This window comes from Felis catus, chromosome B2 (assembly GCF_018350175.1).
Source record: "Felis catus isolate Fca126 chromosome B2, F.catus_Fca126_mat1.0, whole genome shotgun sequence".
Taxonomy (NCBI): Eukaryota; Metazoa; Chordata; class Mammalia; order Carnivora; family Felidae; genus Felis; species Felis catus.
The window spans coordinates 71,143,520-71,164,676 of NC_058372.1; the positions used below are offsets into that span (position 1 = coordinate 71,143,520).

General features: G+C 38.0%; 1 protein-coding gene and 1 long non-coding RNA gene across 2 annotated transcripts in view; both read left to right on the plus strand.

Annotated features, from left to right (window-relative positions):
- Window positions 1–21,157, plus strand: part of LOC109499753 — a 224,202-nt gene that overhangs the window by 104,427 nt on the left and 98,618 nt on the right. The gene's annotated exons all lie outside the window — the stretch shown is intronic.
- On the plus strand, window positions 9,028–10,112 carry LOC123385444 (non-histone chromosomal protein HMG-14-like). Its single transcript, XM_045057765.1, is given in 2 exon segments — window positions 9,028–9,696; window positions 9,699–10,112. Coding segments are annotated over 2 exon segments (354 nt in total). The 5' UTR covers window positions 9,028–9,474; the 3' UTR covers window positions 9,831–10,112.

A 21,157-nucleotide genomic window follows, 5' to 3' on the forward strand; every position in this document is an offset into this window, starting at 1 on the left:
CACTATAATAAGAATGGAAAGTGGACAAAAACTAGAACAGTGATTGTGAATTGCCTTTTTTGTTATGGTTAAGGGCACTTTTCTGCTCAATAGTTTTAATAAAGAAATCCCCCTAGCTATCCCCCCAATCAGTTTGAACATAACTCAAGCATTATACACATTGTTCCCTGGATTTATGCCTTCATGATTTCAAATTATGTCCAGCATCCTGCCAAGACTTAGATCGTTGTACCGTAGTTAAAAATCAGATTCCAAAGCGACTAGAAATCCATGTTTTTCCTGTTTCAAAATAAAATTCTATTTACAGTAAACCTAAAAAAAATGGTTTTTGTAGTTGAGCAAGTCGTCAGTAGAATTATAGACCGCTCAGAGAGATGAAGTTCAAATGAACTTCGTGATACTTTCTTTTCCAAATTCTCAGCTAAATATCTTCAGGCATTGGTTCCCAAGCTACAGGATGTCAGTCTCTGAGGTTCCAAGATGTAACTGCAAGGGCTTCTCAGCTTCCTAGAAGGCTGTTCACGGAATAGTTTAGATGTTACACACATAAATGTGCTACCAGCTTCCAAACGTATGTGCTAGATGTTAATGTGATTCATACAACTCCAATTCATTAGCTAAGTCACTATAACTGTTTTTCGTAATATATCTCCTCTGTCAATGGGCAATTGCTTTAGGGGAAGGATAGTATTAGGTAATATTTCTTAAAATTAAGAAGTCTTTGGTTAAAAATTAGAGCAGAGGCTCCTGGGTGGCTCAGCCAGTTGAGTGTCCGACTTCAGCTCAGGTCATGATCTCACGGTGCATGGGTTCAAGCCCCCCGTGGGTCTCTGTGCTGACAGCTCAGAGCCTGGATTCTGCTTGGGATTCTGTATTTCCTTCTCTCTCTGCCCCCTCCCCTGCTCACACTCTGTCTCTCTTGCTCAAAAATAAACATTTAAAAATATTAGAGCAGATACATAACTAGAGAAAATAGCCATGCCAATGGTCATCTGTATTGACCAAAATATATAAAGACAGAAATAAACACCTACCCAACTAATTGTCAGAGATCTATGCTTCTCTCAGCTCATAATGATAGCCCTGGGCAAATAACCCCAGATATGTTAACACAAAAAAGAATACAATTCAGGTAAAACAAAGAAACTTTATTTAACACTTCATGAAGTAGACCGTCTCCTTTCAGAGAACTGCAAAATGGGGGCAGAAGGACCAGGGGCTTTTATAGGATAAAGAATAAAGAACAAAGAAGAGAAAAATAGTAACTATCAGGTTGGCTGAGGCCACGCAGTCAACCTTGTTTGGGGTGAGAAGGTCCAGAGGTGGCTAGGCGTTTGCAGATTGGCTGACTGGATACAGGGCGTCTTAGGCCTTCATCTTGGGCCTAGAAAATTATTTCAGCATATCTCAAGCTTCAAATGTATTGCCAGACAATTTGGAAAATATGTTTTAAACCCTCTTATGTTTGAGGGGTTGTGCTCCCACAAAAAGGAAGGTGCACAGGCCCAATAATCCACCACAAAGCTGTGCATCCTTCCTCTGGGCAGTTGTGATTGAATTCTTCATGGCTAGCAAAGCCGTTTCAGGCATTAACATTTGAGATCTCACTGTACATCTAGGAACATTGGCAAGGAACAAGAAGTATTTTGAAATAGAATAGAAGTGCACCGTGGTGTTGTAACTGAACTCAAGAGATTCACCACTTGGGGTGTATTTAGTTGAACACAAGGAAGTGTTGAAAGCAAAGAACTTTTATTGTTGTAAGTAAGGAGATGGGCAGATAGCTCTCAAAGCACTGTCTTCCTGTGGGGTTAGTACAGGAAGCTGTTACTCAGTATATTAGGGGGGCAGGGGCAGGGATCTGGCGTATACATGAAGGGACTTGTACATTTTCTATTGAGCACTTCTGCACAACTGCATTTGCCTGGTATATCAACGTGCTAGTGCATACACTGTATGTTCAAAAAATGATGGGAAACCCCACCCATAGGAGAAGATCTGAGCATGGAAATGAGCTAAATGTAGAAACTAACTCCTAGATGACCCAGATGTAGACTTCAGCAGACAAAGACTATAAAGAACCTATGATAAATGTGTTAAAAAAATATATTCAAAGAAAAAAATACATGCGATTATTAAATTTCTCATACAGATGTTTAAATTTAATGCCACATTAAATGTGCATCTCTAAAACAATGGTTAAAAGAGAGAATCCCTTTCAAAAAAAAAGGGAAAGGAAAGAAAAGGAAAGGAAAGGAGCTAAAAAGGTAACTGGGGCAAGGGGGGAGGGGTGCGGGATGGGGCTTCCACAGGGTCCTCAGCTTCAAACCAGCTCAAACTGGTTCACCTAAGGGGCTGTCAGGTGAAACACTTAGCTGGATGTCTTCTAGGTGGGAACTGCTGGTTCTGCAAAACAAAACACATTCCTTCCCTGCTTTTGTCCCTTCGCCTCCTCCCTTCTGCAAATAGCTTTCAACCCTCTTATTTGAGTGACTTCCTGTTGCATCCTGGCTCGAGGTATCAGCAAATGGCTGACCATTTGCTCAAAGCCAGCCTAAAGCAGTCTGGAGGCAGAGGGGAGTCTAGCTGTTTCCTTGTGTTATGACTAATTTCTCTCCTCGGGATCACTGCTACTGTTTATTTCAAATTCACCAGGAGTCAGCAATTGTTCTAAATTCTTTGCCATTATTTCATTTAAATCTTGTAACACTTAGGACACAGCAAATGAAGAAACAGAGATTGTGAGAAATTCGGTGGACTTGAGGTCATTTGAGTGAGGAGTGGTAGATTTAACAGATTTAACTTCAAACCCTTTAGCTTTAGCAGATACCGGTGACAGGCCAAACCCTGACGCAGATGTGAATTGGGCAAAGTCCTCCCTCTTCTTTGTCTCCTGTTGTTTACTGATAAATGTTTCAGGGCAGCCCCTCCTTCTGTATAACTGGTATAACTTGGTGGCTCAAAGTGAGTCACATACAGCTGGATTCACATCCCTATTCTGTTACTTGCTGCACGTCTTGCTGTTCCTTGATTGTTGTCTTGTGCAACTGACTTAACCTGTAGCCAGGTGCAAGAGCACCTGGCTCTGGGGATCCCACACAGACCAGGTTTGGCCACTCATCACTGACAAAATCCAAAGGCAGAGAGAGGAGTGGTGATGAAACAAGAAATTTATTTTAGTGAGGCCAACACCAGGAAGACAGCAGACTCACATCTCAAAGACTGTCTCCAAAATGCTGAAAATACTTCCAGGTTTATATAAGGAAAACATGGGGCAAAGGTGGGTGGGGTACTTGCAGGTGATCCATGAAGGTCAAATCGATCATTGTCTTGCAGTCCTTATTGCATGAGGGGGTAGTTTCAGTTCCCATCAGGAGATGCTTTGTTCTAGGGATCTTCCTCCAGAGCCAAGAGGAAAACAGGAAAGAAGAACCCAACCAGAAAGTTCAAGGCCAAAATGGAGGCAGCCAAATGAAATTCTCTTTCAAATCGGCCAACATTTTCCCATAAGGATCTTGTGATGAAACTAGACAGCACTATCATTCATTCAAATTTTAGCTGAAAACTCATGGCCTTCCAGCAATCTAGGTACAGGCTACTGACAGAGTTCTGTCCTCACAGCTGAAAGTTTAGTTTGGCAGTGTGATGTTATGGTTAATAATAAATATATATTGGGTCTTCATCTGTTTCTGGCACAGAGCCCCTAACCCTTTCCCCCCCCCCTGCCCCCAATGGCCTAAGTTATTAGCATGACAAAGGTATGTTTTGATATTTTAATGAGGTAACTTTTGGAAGGCACCTAAGGATGGGGGCTGGTTGCCTTTGGAGCCAACCACATGATTAGGAGATTAGTAATTTTAGTCTCCTTTCTATCCTCCTCCGACCTCTGGGGACCTAGGAGGGGGACTGGAGGTTGGGTTCAACCTCCAATGGCAAAAGATTTAATCAATCATGCCAATGTAATGAAGCCATAAAAACCCAAAAGGATGTTTGTAGAGCTTTTAGGTAGGTGAACAGGTGGAAGTGCTGGGAAAGTGGTGTTACTCTTCCCACATACCTTGCCCTATGCATCTCTTCCATCTGGATGTTCCTCTGCATCCTTCATCATATTCTTTTATAATACATTGATAAATGTAAGTGTTTCCCTGGGTTCTGTGAGCTGCTCTAGCAAATAATCAAATCCAAGGGGAGGAGATGGGCACCTCCAGTTTGCAGCCAAGTCAACCAGAAGTGTGGGTAACTTGGGGACCTATTAGTTGCCACTGGCATCTGAAGTGGGGATGGTCTTGTGGCACTGAGCACTTAACTTATGGGATCTGATGCTTACTCCAAGTAGACCGTGTCAGCATTGAGTTAAAATATAACATCCCTAGCTGGTGCCACAAAGAACTGCTTGGTGGGGAAAAACCCCTATACATGTGATCAGAATTGTCAGAAGTGAAGTGTTCTGCGTAAAACTAAAGTAGACATGTAGGAGGGAAAGACTGTTTTTTTCAATACAAAGTGTCGGGAAATTTAAAAAATATATGTAATTCATAGCATGTAATGCTATGAAGAAACATAAAGCATGGTTAGAGAATGAGGAGATGGAGTGATAGGGCTGCTGTTTTAGATAAAGTTGTAATGTATATTGATGTCAAACTCTTAACATTAGGACCTGACACATAGACTCAAGAGCTGTTGTCCATTATTGTCATTAGGCCATCCTGTTAATTCTAGCAGAAGAATTCTGGGGGATGACACTGAGGGGCCTTGTTTGGGTCTCATGTACGTATCTCCGAACCAATCACTATGACCAGGTTAATAGGTCATCCTGAGTCACATGACTTTTCTCGTGGTCAGGGACGAAGGAGACCCTGACCTGATAAGCCCTCTCTCTACCTGGATTGGAGTCAGGGTGGCACAGTTCTCCAAAGAATAGACAAGGCTATTACTGGGGTGGAGATGGGGGAACACTGTTAATAAATACTTGTTAATTCAAGTTTCTTGGGAGAATACAACTAAAAGATATTCAGTGGAGAAACATTTTGTATCAGGATTAGGTTCTGAATTCAAAATGCCCTCTTAGTTAGAACCCAGCCTACTGGGAAGTCCTAATTCCAGCACCAGAATGAATTACTCTTTTCTTCCCCCTCAGTGTTTGCTGTAAGTGTAATCACTGTCTGTCACCATACAATGTTATTACAATGTTATTGACTATGTTCCACATGCTGTACTCTTCATCTACATGACTTATTTATTTTATAACTGCAAGTTTGTACTTCATAGTTCCCTTTATTTATTTTGCCCATCCCTCCATCCACCTCCCCTCTGGCAACCACCAGTTCTCTATATTTAGAAGTCTATTTTTGGTTTGTGTCTTCATTTGTTTTGTCCTTCTTCATATAAGTGAAATCATATATTTGTCTTTCTGTCTGACTTATCTCTCTTAGCATTATACCATCTAAGTCCATCCTTATCAAATTGGTAGGATCATTCTTTCTTATGGCTGAGTAATATTCCATTGTATACATCCATTGCACACACATCCTCTTTCTCCATTTATCCCATGGACACTTGGGTTTCCATATTTTGGCTATTGCAAATAGTGCTACAATAAACATAGGGGAGCATGCCTTTTTGATTTAGTGTTTTTGGGTTCCTTGGGGAAATAGTCAGTAGCGGAATTATTAGATCATGTGGTATTTCCATATTTAATTTTTTGAAGAATCTCTATATATTTTCCACCGTGGCTGCACTAGTTTGCATTCCCACCAACAGTGCACAAATGTTCACTTTTCTCTACTTCCTCACCAACATTTGAGGTTGTCTTTTTGAATTTTTTTGTCTTTTTGAATCTAGCCATTCTAACTGGTGTCAGGTTATATCTCATTGTGGTTTTGACTTGCATTTTCCTGATGGATAAGTGATGTTGAGCATCTTCTCATGTGTCTGTTGGCCATCAGTATGTAGTCTTTGAACAAAAGATCTATTCAGGTCCGTTGTCCATTTTTAGTCAGATGATGATGATTATGATTAGTGTTGAGTTGTATAATTCTTTATATATTTTGAATATGAACCCCTAATTGTATATACCATTTGCAAATATCTTCTCCCACTCACTAGGTTGCCTTTTGTAATGGTTTCCTTTGCTGTGCAAAAGTTTTGTATTTTAGTGTAGTCCCAATAGTTTATTTTTGCTTTTTTTCCCCTTGTCTAAAGAGATATATCCATCAATATGCTGCTAAGGCTTGTTCAAGAGACTACTGACTATGTTTTAGGAGTTTTATGGTTTCAGGTCTCACATTTAGGTCTTTACTGCATTTTTAATTTACTTTTGTGTATGGTATAATAAAGTGGTCCAGTTTCATTCTTTTGTATGTAGCTGTCCAGTTTTCCCAGCATTATTTATTGAAGAGAGTGTCTTTTCCCCACTGTATATTCTTGACTCCTCTGTTAGAGATTAATCGATCATGTAAACATGGATTTGTTTCTGGACTCTCTATTCTATTCTGTTGATCTATGTGTCTATTTTGTGCCAGTATCGTACTGTTTTGATTACTATAGCTTTGTAGTATAGTTTGAAATCTGGGACTGTGATACCTCCAGCTTTGTTCTTTTTCAAGTTTGCTTTGGCTCTTTGGGGTGCTTTGTGGTTCCATATAACCCTTAGGACTATTCTAGTTCTGTGAAAAATGTTGGTATTTTGGTAGGGAATGCATTGAATCTGTAGATTGCTTTGGGTAGTATGGACATTTTAACGGTATTAATATTTCCAATCTGTAAGCACAGAATATCTTTCCATTTGTGTCATTTTCAGTTTCTTTTATCAGGGTCTTATAATTTTCAGAGTATAGGTCTTTCATCTCTTTGGTTAAATTTATTCCTAGGTATTTTATGCTTTTCAGTGTAATTATAAATGGGATTATTTTCTTAATTTATCTCTCTACTACTTCATTATTGGTGATAGAAATGCAAATATTGGTGTATATTAATTTTTTACTCTGTAACTTTACTGATCTCATTTATCACTTATAATAGTTTTTTGGTTGAGTCTTTAGGGTTTTCTAAATATAATATGTCATCAGCAAATAGTGACAGTTTTCCTTCTTCCTTACCAATTCAAATGCCTTTTATTTCTTTTTCCTCCCTGATTGCTGTGGGTAGGACTTCAATACTATGTTGACTAAAAGTGATGAGAGTGGACATCTTTGTCTTTTTTTTCTGATCTTAAAGGAAAAGTTTTCTGTTTTTCACCACTGAGGATATTAGGTGTGGGTTTTTCATATATGACCTTTATTTTGTTGAGTTATGTTCCCTCTAAACCATTTTGTTGAGAATTTGTATCATGAACAGATGTTGTATTTTGTCAAATGCCTTTTCAGCATCTGTTGGGGTGATCTTATGGTTTTTATTCTTCCTCTTGTTAATGTGATTTATTGCCTTGGTTGATTGCAAATATTGAACCACCCTTGTATACCGGAATAAATCCCACTTGATTGTGTTGAATGATTATTTTAATGTATTGTTGAATTTGGTTTGCTAATATTTTATAGAGTGTCTTTGCATCTATATTCCTCAGGGATACTGGCCTGTAGTTTTCTTTTTTGTAGTGCCTTTTTCTGGTTTTGGTATCAAAGTAATGCTGACCTTGTAGTGAATTTAAAAGTTTTCCTTTTTCCTTGATGTTTTAGAATAGCTTGAGAAGAATAGACATTAACTCCTATTTAAAGGTTTGGTAGAGGGGCGCCTGGGTGGCTGTCAGTTAAGCATCTGACTCTTGATTTAGGTTCAGGTCATGATCTCACAGTTCATGTGTGAGAACTGTGTTGGGCTCTGTAATGTTAGCACAGGGCCTGCTTGGGATTCTCTCTCTCTCTCTCTCTCTCTCTCTCTCTCTCTCTCTCTCCCCCCCCACCCTCCCTTGCTCACACACTCTGTATTTGCCCCGCCCCCTCCCCTGCTCACATGCTCTCTCTCTCTCTCAAGATAAATAAATAAACTTAATAAAAAAGTTTGGTAGAATTCACCTGTGATTCCTTCTGATTCTGGACTTTTGGTTGTTGGGGTTTTTTTTTATTATGAATTCAGTGTCACTACTAGTAATTGGTCTGTTCAAATTTTCCATTTCTTATTCGGTTTTGGAAGGTTGTATGTTTCTAGGAATTTATTAATTTCTCCTAGCTTTCCAATTAGTTGGCATATAATTTTTCATAATATTCTCCTATAATTCTTTGTATTTCTGTGGTATTAGTTGTTATTTCTCCTCCTTCATTTCTTTTTTTTTTTTTTAATTTTTTTTTCAACATTTATTTATTTTTGGGACAGAGAGAGACAGAGCATGAACGGGGGAGGGGCAGAGAGAGAGGGAGACACAGAATCGGAAACAGGCTCCAGGCTCCGAGCCATCAGCCCAGAGCCCGACGCGGGGCTCGAACTCACGGACCGCGAGATCGTGACCTGGCTGAAGTCAGACGCTTAACCAACTGCGCCACCCAGGCGCCCCGCTTCATTTCTGATTTTGAGTTCTCTTTTTCTTGATGGGTCTGGCTAAAGATTTATCAATTTTGTTTATCTTTTCAAAGAACCAGCTTTTAATTTTATTGATCTTTTCCTTTTTTTTTTTTTAGTCTCTATTTTATTTATTTCTTCACTCATCTTATTTCATTCTACTGGCTTTGGGCTTTGTCCCTCTTTTTTCTAGCTCCTTTAGGTGTAAGCTTAGGTTGTTTGAGATATTTCTTGAGGAAGATCTGCATTGCTATAAACTTCCCTTCTTAGAAGGGATGCTTTGGTTGCATCCCAAAGATTTTGGACCATTATGTTTTCATTTTCATTTATTTCCATGTATTTTTAAAATTTTTCTCTTGATTTCTTTGTTGACTCATTGGTTGTTTAGTAGCGTTTGTTTGGCCTTCGTGTGTGTGCATTTTTTCATGTTTTTTTTTCTTGTAATTGATTTCTAGGTTTATACTGTTGTCAGAAAAGATGCTTGATAAGATTTTAGTTTTCTTGAATTTATTGAGACTTGTTTTGTGGCCTAACATGTGATTTATCCTGAAAAATGCTCCATGTGTACTTGAAAAAAAAAAATGTGTATACTGATATTTTGGGATGGAATATTCTGTATATATCTGTTATGCCCATCTGGTCTAATATGTGGTTCAAATAACGGTTTCCTTATTGATTTTCTGTCTGGATGATCTATCCATTGATGTAAGTAGTGTGTTAATGTCCCATACTATTATCGTATTACTGTCACTTTGTCCCTTATGTCTGTTAATATTTGTTTTATGTATTAAAGTGTGCCTATGTTGGGTTCATAGATATTTACAATTGTTATATTCTCTTGTTGGATTGATCCCTTTATCATTGTGTGATGCCCTTCTTTGCCTCTTGCTACAGTCTTTGTTTTAAAGTCTGTTTTGGAGCTTGGGCAGCAGCAGTAGTGGCAACAGTGAAGCAGCCCAGCTTCATGAAGGCTCTTGTTTCACCATGGCACATAGGCACCTGGTACAAACGTGCCCCACTTCCATGAAGCCCAAAAGTAAGGTCAGTTCTGCCAAGGAAGTGGTGAAGGAGGAGCCTAAGGGGAGGTCAGCAAGGTTGTTAGTTAAATCTGCTCCTGCAAAAGTGGAAATGAAGCCAAAAAAGGTAACAGGAAAGGATAACTCCTCAAACAAAAAAGTGCAAACAAAAGGGAAAAGGGGAGCAAATAGGCTGGAGGAAAATAGGCTGGAGTGGCTAACCAGGAAACAAAAGAAGACTTACTTGCAGAAAACGGAGAAACTAAAAATGAGGAGAGTCCAGCCTCTGGTGAAGCAGGAAAGAAAGAAGCCACGTTTGATTAATATCAAATAACATGTCTTATCAGTGGTCACTGTCTTCCTTCTTGTACAATCCACAGGAATATTTTTATCAACTATTTTGTAAATGCAAGTTTTTTAGTAGCTCTAGAAACATTTTTAAGAAGGAGAGAATCCCACCTCATCCCATTTTTTAAGTGTAAAAGCTTTTATTAAGAGGTGAAATCATTTGCTTGTTGTTTATTTTTAGGTACAACCAGAAAATAGTGGGGTATTGAATATGGGAGGCTTTGACTATCTTGGGTGTCAGATAAACATTCCATAGATGAGGTAGATTTTGTATCATATAATACCAAGCAAATGGTGATTTGGAGTCAGTCATGCATTTAATATGTCTTGAACATTTTAAATTACTTTTATTCCCATGTTATTTTTGGTAGAATTGTTGCCTAAAGAAAACTATTCCTTGATCTTGGCTCTTCACGTCAGAATTTTGTGCACTCTGTAACATCTTGGTAATAGTAGTCAAGTTTTCCTAGTAAATTTGTGAATGTGCTGCGCAAGATTGAAAATTTGAGTATGTACGGTATATGGTATTAAATTGTGAATTAATAGGACTAAACAATGTTACAGCATATCAACATTTGAAGGTACTGGTACTTGATATACTGTTAAGAAAAATTTGTATCCAAATTTTAAACTAGAAGTTCACTGGAATAACTTTTAGAAAAGAATCACAATTACATGATTTTTTAGATTTTTGGTATATAGGTTAAGAATTGTGTACAAATTGAAATATCTATATTGATCCTCAGAACAACCAATAAAAACTCAATTACAAAAGAAAAAAAGTAAAGTCTATTTTGCCCAGTATAAGTAATGCCAGCCTGGATTTATTTTTTTTTTTTCATGTCAATTGGCATGGTATATGTTTTACCATCACTTTCGGTCTGTATGTGTCTTTAGGTCTGAAGTCAGTCTCTAGTAGGCAGCATATAGATGGGTCTTTTTTATCCACTCATTTCTCTGTTCTTTTCTTCTTTTACTCTTTCCGTGTGAGTGACTTTCTTTACTGCTATTTTTGGCTTTATTTTCGTGTATCTATTATAGGTTTTGGTTTGTGGTTACTATAAGGTTCATTTAAAACATCCTAAGTATATAGTAGTCTGTATTAAGTTGATGGCCCTTTAAGAAGAAGGAGCATAGAAGAATTATAAAAGCAACCAGAAAACAAACAAAAATACTAATTAGTAAATATCTGTCAATAATTACTCTAAATGTAAATAGACTAACAGGTCCAATCAAAAGACATAGGGTGACTGACTGGCTTTTCTTTCCAGTTAAAGAATTCCCTTTAACATTTCTTGTAGGGCTGGTTTAGTGATAATGAATTCCTTTAACTTTTGTTTGTCTGGGAAACTCTTTTTATCTCCTTTTAATGGAAACATTACTGGATGACAACCTTGCTGGGTAAAATATTACTGGTTTAGGTCTTTCCCATTCATCACTTTGGTTGTATCATGTCACTCCCTTCGGACCTGCAAAGTTTGTGATGAAAAATCAGCTGATATCTATATGTTTCCCTCATATGTAACTGTGTTATTTTCCCTTGCTGTTTTTAAAATTCTCTATCATTACTTTTTGCCATTTTAATTATTGTGTGTCTTGATGTGGACCTCTTAGGTTCATCTTGTTAGGAGTTCTTTGTGCTTCCTGGATCTGGATGTCTATGTCTTTCTCCAGATTAGGGAAGTTTTCAGCTATGATGTCTTCAAAGTTTTCTGCCTTCTTCTTTTCTACTAGAATCCCCTATAATATGAATGTTATTATGCTTGGTGATGTCAGAGTTCCCTTAGCTTATTTTCATCTTTTTAAATTCTTTTTTTTTTTTTTTACTATTCAACTTTGTTACTTTCTGTCTTCTAGTTACTGATTCTTCTGCAATTTTATCTACTGCTGATTTCCTCTAGAGTAGTTTGTACTTCAGTTATTGAATTCTCCACTCTGGTTTTTATGTTTTCTATCTTTTTGTTGAAGTTTTCATGGAGTTTATCCACTCTTTTCTCAAGTCCAGTGAATATCTTTATGACCATTACTTTGAACTCTTTATCAGGCATATTGCTTATCTATGTTTCATTTAGCTATTTTTCTGTGGTTTTGTCTTGTTCTTTCACTTGGGACATATTCCTCCTTCTCCTCATTTTTCTAATGCTCTGCATTTATTCCTATGTATTAGGTATGTCAGCTACATCTTCTGGTCTTGAAAGTAATGGCATTGTTAAAAGAGGTGCTGTGTATAATCCCCCTCCCCGCCCCCCACCTGGTCACCAGAACCAGCTGCTCTAGGGGTTTTCCCTGTGGGGACTGCTTGCCCTCCTGTTGTGGCTGAGCTATGATTGCCTTCAGCCCAGCTGGTTGCAATCACCCACTTGGCCTGCTATGAGTGTACAAGCAGGATTTGCTCCCTGCACTGTTGAGAGGTCTGTCTATAGTGTCCATAGGCTCAGTTGTGGGTGGGCTGGCTGTCACCCTAGCTAATTGCAGTTACCCCTCTGCCATAGTTGCAGGTGCATCAAAGGGCGGGGCAGGCTCCTTGTGCAGCCAGCTAAGGGGCTCTGCTGCAGGAAATGTGGGTGCAATGGTGTGTGACCTTATCTCCTCCCTTCCTCAGGGCAGGAGTCACTTTGGAATGACTAGGTCTGCCTACCAGGTGTCGTGGGGCAGGACTTGCCTTGGAAGCATGCCTGCTGAGGCAGCCTGCTTGGATGGGGCAGGCGTGTTAGAGCAAAATAAATGGATAGTGTTAACATTCCCTCTTACAAGCTACTGGCTATCTAGGCTGTAGGAGGGGAAGAGAAGTGGCACCTGCAAGCATTTTTGTTCCAGGAGAAATCTCCTGCCAATCCCTGTGCTCTGGTGAATTCTAGGATTAGTCAGTAAATCTTCCATGTACACCCCAGGTGCTTTTCCAACTATTGCTTCTCTAATGGGTCTCCAGTGAGTTATTTAGTATGCTGGATCTTTAAGGGTAGAGACTCCATTTCCTAGAACTCTCTAGCTCTCCCAGAGTTAAGCATCTGACTTTAAAGCTCTAAGAGTTAAATCCTGTTGGTTTTCAAAGCCAGATATTATGTGGACTCATCTTCCCAGTGCAGATCCTCAGTGCCAGGGCTGCCCACTGTGGGATGTGACCCTCTCACTTTTTTATGCTTGTAATATTTCTCCCATTTGTGGCTAATCATGCTGGGGATTTGGTTCCCAACTGTATCTCTGCCCTTCCTTCCCCTTTCGATGTAGCCTCTCTGTGATTAGCTGTGGAAAGTCCATTCTGCCAGTCTTCAGGTCGTTCTAAAAGTTCTTTTTATAGTTGTAACTGTTCTCTCCATGTGTCTGTTGGACAAGGTAGGCTCAGCATCCTCCCATTCTGCCATCTTCACTAATTCTTGAGTAATTACCAATTCTTTAGTAAAGAATATGAGGGGAATTTGGCTGGTGTTGAGGCATTATTTTACATGACAAAATGTTTTTCTTTAAAAAAAATTTTTTTTAACCTTGATTCATTTTTGAGAGACAGAGAGAGACAGAGCATGAGTGGGGAAGGGGCAGAGAGAGGGAGACACAGAACCTGAAACAGGCTCCAGGCTCTGAGCTGTCAGCACAGAGCCCAATGCGGGGCTTGAACTCACAAACTGCAAGATCCTGACCTGAGCCCAAGTGGGACACTTAACCGACTGAGCCACCCAGGCTCCCCCAAAATGTTTTTCTTTAAAACCAGGATCACCTTGTCCATCGTGAGATGATCAACTATGAGAGGTATTTGGGAACTGAGTAGCCAAGGTAGAAGGACTCATCTATACTAAGCCTATTACAGACATAATCTCTGTAGGAGCATTTACTTGTTCATTAAAATGATGGGTGAATCACTGGAATTGTTAAATGAATATATACATAAATATTTATGGATATACATATATAGTTTACATACATAACTATACATAATTATAAAATACATATACGATTAAAAGAAAAAAATTTATCTGTACTTACACATTTTCTCTCTTCCCTCCCTGAGATTATATTTTGAACACAAGTAAACTACGTAACAGTACACAGTAGTGTGTTACTCTTTGAGAAAGCACCAACCATTATATCTGGAACTTATCAGGTGCACCCTAACCGTTAGTTGAATTAGAATCTAAATGTTTCTCCCTTCTAAAGGATGACTTTTACTCATATGGCTAGCTGGGAATGATGGGGCTGTTTAAAAGATAATCAGAGGAGGTATCCAAATTCTTAGAGTCTGAAAAAAATCAGAGAAGGATTTTTTTAACGTGTTTTTCTACTCATGATTTGGCCCTGCCTCAAACCCATTTTGAATCTGTTCTTATTTTTTCTGCAGTTGAATCTTTTCTCAAGCTAAATTTTCAGTTATTACTAGTGGCATCTCCCACATTTTATGCACATATATATTACCCACTTGAATGAAAATAAAGGCACACCCAACATTCCATTCTGTGGGAGGGAAAACACTTAAATACACTGAGTGGAAAACATGCATTTCCTGTTTGTATTGAATTAAGATTCAAGCAGCTTCAGAACAGGATATATTTTAATATAACCATTGCATGTCTAAAAATGCCCCGGTGAACATTTAATCTACTTCTAATTCCTTTATTTAGTCTGGAGTCTTTGAAGAGAAGTTAAAACTGATATGTACAGGGAAATAGTGTATATTTAATACAAAAAGGAGTCTTGTCAGCAATTAGTAGACTACTAATTTTGCTAGAAAAATGTGGGACCTAACTTGTCCATGAGAGAATCTTTACTAGCTGTGCTTTTTTCCAAAGGCGTTTAGTTATCAAAAATATCATTCAGATATTTGTACACATTTCAGCTCTCAGGCTGAGCATTTTCAGGAGAGCTGGGGGACTTAATGAAATAAACTTTTTAAATTTTAATTTACCATTTCATGGAGGTGGGAATTCATTTACTGAATAACAAACATGTCCTATTCCACTTAATTACTTTTCCTGACTCTCCTATCTCACTCCTGAATCACATTTTTTCAGAAGTGTATTTAAAACATTCAGAGTATATGGCAAGGGGGAAAATAGGATTGAGACATGTTTAACTCCTAAAATTATAGAACTGAATATCGATACTTTAAAACTACATTTCAGGAACTGGGCTTGGACCTAGCACACCACATTGGATTTAGCATCTTGGTGGTAAACAACCTTGGCAGGAACAGTTTTAATATAATGTTGAGGATGGGAGCTGGATAGCTATGGGGTAAGAATGAATAGAAAATGGGGTGCCTGGGTGGCTCAATGGGTTGAGTGTCTGACTCTTGATTTTAGCTCAGGTTATAATCCCAGGGTCATGGGATCTAGCCCTAAGATATTCATTCTCTCTCTCCCTCTCCCACTCCCTCTCCCTCTCTCCCTCTGCCTCCCCCACTCAGCTCTCTCTTTAAAATAAATTTTAAAAGAAGAATGAATAGGAGACCAAGAGGACATGCTAAATATAGTCCTGTTTCCAGTAGCTTGACTTTTTTAAAGGAACAATGTTATGTGGTCGGTGATTTACTTTAAAATCCTTCAGCAGACATGATGTGTGCAAATATGTGTTTTAGTTTGTTTTCACCCAGATCCTAGGGCAGGCAGTTATGGCAATTGGAAATACATACTCCTATGGTGGTTACTGGTAGCAAACTTCAGAGACAGTTACAGATGCCTTAGCTCTTTTTTACCTCTAACACCGGAGGTTTTGCTAATTAGCCTAATGAATGTCAGAAGTTGGTTTTCATTTGTGTAATGCCAGGTATCAGAGATGTGCAGATTAGTTAGAAATGATTTAGAAGTATTCTCAACTTTGTATGAACAAGATAAAAGAATGTGGTGAATGAAGCTCCTTAGGCTTAATTTTTATGTAGCCATAGTCCAGGACAAGTGGAATAAGGTCCCAAAGGAGGAAGAGATAGGATCCAGAATGGAAATAGTAAGTCAAGTCCTGGACAAGAGGAGGATGCCTGAATGATTGGACATGAAATCTGATTTGCCTTAAGCCTTTCCAAATTTTAGTCATTAGTAGCTCTGGGATCTGTGACTAACCCATTGTGGTCTTCTCACCTTCTCTCCCTGTCCCTGAAGCAAGTGCCTGGTTTCTGGATATTCAGTCCCCCTTTTGTTTTTGTTTTGTTTTTTTTTTTTTTTTGAAACTGTGATAGGCCTTTCCTCTCTCTGAAGCAGATTCAGAGACTTTTAAGACTATTAATGGACTTCATCTTTCCAGGGAATGAAAAACATATCTAGAATGGAGCTAGAAATTATCCCTGTTTATAAATTATCCTCATTTATAATTGCTAATTAATATATATAACCATTAATAGTATATGTTTTAATTGGTGTATAAATATTTCAGAGTTGTGTCTGTTTGGTGAATGTGAATCTTTACATTAGCAGATTTTTCTTTCTTAAAATGATAATATAGCAAATTTAAGGGGTGAAAGAAGATGGCAATTAACAACAACAACAAAAAAGAGGTCAGCTACTGTGTTAATGCTAAGATACAGCTGTCAGTAAGGTCAATGGGCTAAGATAGATTGTGATAAAATTAACATTATGCAATGACATTTCACTGGGAAATTGACACTAAAATTTTGCTTATTTCTTGTACTCCCTCTATTCACCACAAACTGACTTTTTCTAAACACACGCTGATCAAAAGTCACTGAAAGAATTGTACTGTGGAAGGTGAATAAATGGTTTAATTTTTGTTCTCATATCTAGAAAGGTTTAAAGGTATTCTAAAGACCAATATTCTTTTGCATGAAGCAGTACTGCTAAAGAAAATTTCTACCTGGTATAAACAGTAAAATGGAGATATCATGCTGCTAAGTAAACTGCATAAAAATCAATTTTTTTTTCACTCTGGGAGATTAAATTCACATTTTTCAGAGAGAAAGGACCATCATGGAATGGATTTCCTTATGGTCCAACAAATTGAGGTTATTAGTACACTCTTCCAGTCTAGCCGCACTGAATGGTGTATATCACAAGCAAAACACAGGATGCTAGAAGTGCTAGACGTGTAAGAGGAGTTGTAGAAGTAGAGGAAAGGAAATCCATAAAATCCCATGACTGCTCCTATTTGGATGCAACGGGTCCTTTCAATGTTGAAGAGAAAGGCAGAGCCAGTGCCTGAAAGAAAGGCCAAGAGTTCCCAGTATAAGGAAACATCGATTCTGGAGATCCTTATTTGGAGTAAAACCAGAATGTGACGTTCTGTGCTATCAGGAGCCCCATTCCATGTAGCACTAAATTCATAGGCATTGATTAAAACAGAACAAAACAAAACCAACAGATCCTTAAGTATGGAAAACAAGCACTGAAAAAATTACATTTGGAAAGCAGAATATGCTATGCAACCTTTAGGATTTGAACATTACTTACAAAATCAGAGATTCCAAATGGATCATGACTTAGCAGTTTAGAACTAAATATTAGGCCAGAGGACATGCTTTGGGAACTTTAACCAAATCACAGAAATGAAGAGGTCCTAACATTTGCTGCAGTTTCATAGATAACAGCTCAATTTTGTGTATTGGTCCTCTCTTTACCCTTTGCGGATGTAGGAGTCTTTGGCTTTGAAAAATGTATTCATTTAGGGGCCAGAAGTGGGATGGGGCAGATACATGGACACATACAAATCCAAAAACCATTACTAGTCTGCAATGAAGTAAGCACAGAAATTAAAGTTAGCATTTAGAAACTTCTATAGCAATTTGGCATAGTAATTTTATATCTGTTAAATCTAATAAAAAATTTGGCTTCTATTTTTGTATATACTTTTCATTTTCATTTAATTTTTCTAGTAATTCATTTTTATATTTTCAAAAATGTTCCTTTGCAGATTAGAAAAAAAAAGTGGGTTTTTACCATAGAGTCTGAGGAGCATTGGCACACACCATCACTGTGCCATATTTTTTAAGAATTAAGTATTAAAGTGCTAGGTCTTTAGCTCTGTTAACAAGATTTTTTGAATTAAAAAAAGACATGGTGGCATCTGAGGTTCTTTAAGCTCCTCACTCATAGAATGCTAAGGCTCAAGCCCTCCATGGCAAGAAAAATTTTTGTGGGAAAAAGTTTTGTGAGCTGTTGATTGACTAATCCTAAATCGCTAAGTCAAAAATCTTTTGCCTACCCTGGATGACTTACCTCTGCCAAACTTCCTTTAATTCCCTTTGTCTTCTGATTCCTATTCTATAAAATCATATCAGAGTCCCCAATTCAGAGAAAAAACATGTGGATTTCATTTTTTTTTCAAATATACTATTTAGCTTTCCATTACTTGTAATCGTTCAAGAGCATGATGCATAGATAACTAGATAGTGGAAATTTCAAGAGTCACTTGTAATTAGCTTTGTAAGATGTTTATATACTTTTATTTTTATTTTTTGTAATGTTTACTTAATTTTGAGAGAGACAAAGTGAGAGAGAGCAGGGGAGGGTCAGAGAGAGGGAGACATAGAATCTGAAGCAGGCTCCAAGCTCTGAGCTGTCAGCACAGAGCCCAATGCGGAGCTCGAACCCATGAGCAGAGAGATCATGACCTGAGCCGAAGTCTCACACTTAACTGACTGAGCCACCCAGGCGCCCCTGTTTATATGCCTTTAAAAAAAAAAAAAAAAAAAAAAAAAAGTTCTTCCAAGCTGACTAAGGTAATGTTAGCTGTCATTTCTGAGCGAAGCCCAAAGGAAAGCAGTGTGTGGAGCCCAGGCTGAGATTTGTTTTTCAGTGTTTCGTTTTTGTTTTTTGGCTTGTTTTTTTTGCTTGTTTTTTATTGATCTCCTAAGTTGCATATGTATGAAATGGTAATTAAGAGTTGACTGTACACACAGACCTCTTTCTCTTAAGTGGCTTTATAACAAGAAGGGGCGTGGCTTCAGTCCAGTCAAGCTTCAGTGTGGCACATACCAATCCTCAATGGATCTCTTTAATCAGACCATAGAAAAGAATAAATGGTGTTGGATAGCTAGCAAACAACTAGAAAAAAATTCTCTCTCTACCTGTATCAATTCTTGATTAATAAACTGTAAATGGATGGCAAAGCGTTTTCTAAGCAAAACCAATGTAGAAAATTTGATGAAAAAGAATGATAACTTTTACTTTAGCCAAACAATCACCAAAAACTTTACTCTCAATCGAAAGAAAACATAAATTAGAAAAACATATATGTGACATGGATGACATGAAAGAAATTAAGGAGATAGACCTCATAAGACACATCTGGAAATACAGAAGCTATAAAGGAAAGGTTAGACATGTTTTACTGCATAAAAACATTTCAAAGTCTGTATGGAAAACAGTACCATAAATAAAACCAGAAGACAAATAGGCAGGAGAAAATATTCATAACATATGATAGATTAAAAATAGCAAATCATTGTACTACATACCACATGCTGTTCCAAGACACTGCATGGGTTAACTCCTTTAATCCTCACAGGAATTAATAGTACTTAATGAGGTAGGTACTATTATTATCCCATTTTACAGGTAAGGAAACTGAGACAAAGATAGGTCATAACAGCAAATACATGGACAAAGTGAAATTCAGACCAAATCAGTGTGGCTCTAGGGTCTGTGTTTTCAATTACCATGCTGTAGTTCCTTCTCAAGTCAGGCCTGAGTAAAGTAATGCAATTAGGGCCATCAACAGGAAAGCATGAGACCCTGGAATGCAGGGAGGGAAGAAAGAAAGAAGGGAAAAGAGAGGGAGGAGCTAAAGAAACAAACAAAACAACACAAAAAGAAACAGAACAAGAGAAGAGGAATATTTACAATTTTTAAAACAAGTGTAATCTTTTTTTGTGGACTATATCTGTATAGAGTTATATGAAAAAACAGTCAACAAAAGATTAGCGGTGATTACCTCTGATGATTTATATATATATAGCTATATATATATATAGCTGGCTCATCTTTTCTCTATTGTTTGAATACTTCTATATACGAAAGCTTTAAGATGTTAATACCGTGTACAGTGTTAGCAATGCTGTAGATATGGAGGCATGGAGGCATGGAGGCATGATTTCTCAAGGTCAATTTAATGCTATTTAATGCTATTTAATGAAAAACTTCAGAATTTTGTATGTCATTTGACCCAGATATTCTATTTTTTTAAAACACTTATTTATTTATTTTGAGAGAGAGAGAGCACCAGTAGGGGAGCAGGGCAGAGAGAGGGAATCTCAAACTGACTCCATGCTGTTGGCACAGAGCTAGACGCAGGGCTCTATCCCAGGAACTGTGAGATCATGACCTGAGCCGAAATCAAGAGTTGGGTGCTTAATTGACTGAGCCACCCAGGGGCTCCCTACTTGTTTTTATGTCACCAATTTGAAGTGAATCTTTATTCATTGAGACATGAATTTTATTTTTCGCTCATTTCCAGCACAACTAGAGTGCAATGAGAACTCACTCAAGTGTTCAAAATGTGACCAAATTTAAACAACTGCAAGCTATGCTTAGCTAGTCCCTCTTCTTCCCACAGGTACATTTTCTCATTTTGGGCACACAGCTGAACTGCCTGTGCCAGTCTCCCTAAAGTTAGATCACATGACTGAATTTTAGTGATGAATATCCTTTTGAGACAAGGCTTTAAAGAAACAGGTGTGCTCCCTCTATCCTCTAATTTTTCCTCCATTGATTGGAGGCAGAGGAGGAGGAGTAAGAAACACTGGTGGAAGAAAGACAAAATGAGCGTAGGTCCCTGAGTCACTGTATGGAGAACCATCCACCAACCAGGAACTCTGCCTTAGACAGTTAAGCAAACTTCTATTTTGTTTGCGCTATGTTATACGTCTAAATCTTTTTATCTCTACTGCTTAATTCACAGTTTAAATACAATATGTTACTTAAGGTTTATTAAAAAATTTTATTGAATAATTGACATACAATATTGTATTAGTTTCAGGTGTACATAGTGTGATTCGATATTTACATGCATTACAAGGTGGCATCACAGTAAGGTTAGGCACCACCTGTCATACAAAGTTGTTCCATGAGACAGATGGTAGCCACACTTGTGGTGAACATAGCATAATGTATAAACTGGTCCAATCACTAAGTTGTACACCTGAAACTAATGTAACTTTGTGTGTCAAATATACTCAAAAAACGGGGTTCATTAAAAATAAATTTTAAAAAACCTCACAAGTTTTTTACAATATTACTGACTATAGTCCCTGTGCTATACATCACATCCCTTTATCTTGTTTGTAACTGGAAGGCTGCTGCTTAATCCCCTTCACCTATTTCGTACCTCCTCCCTACCAGCTCCCTTTGGGCAACCATCAGTTCTCTGTA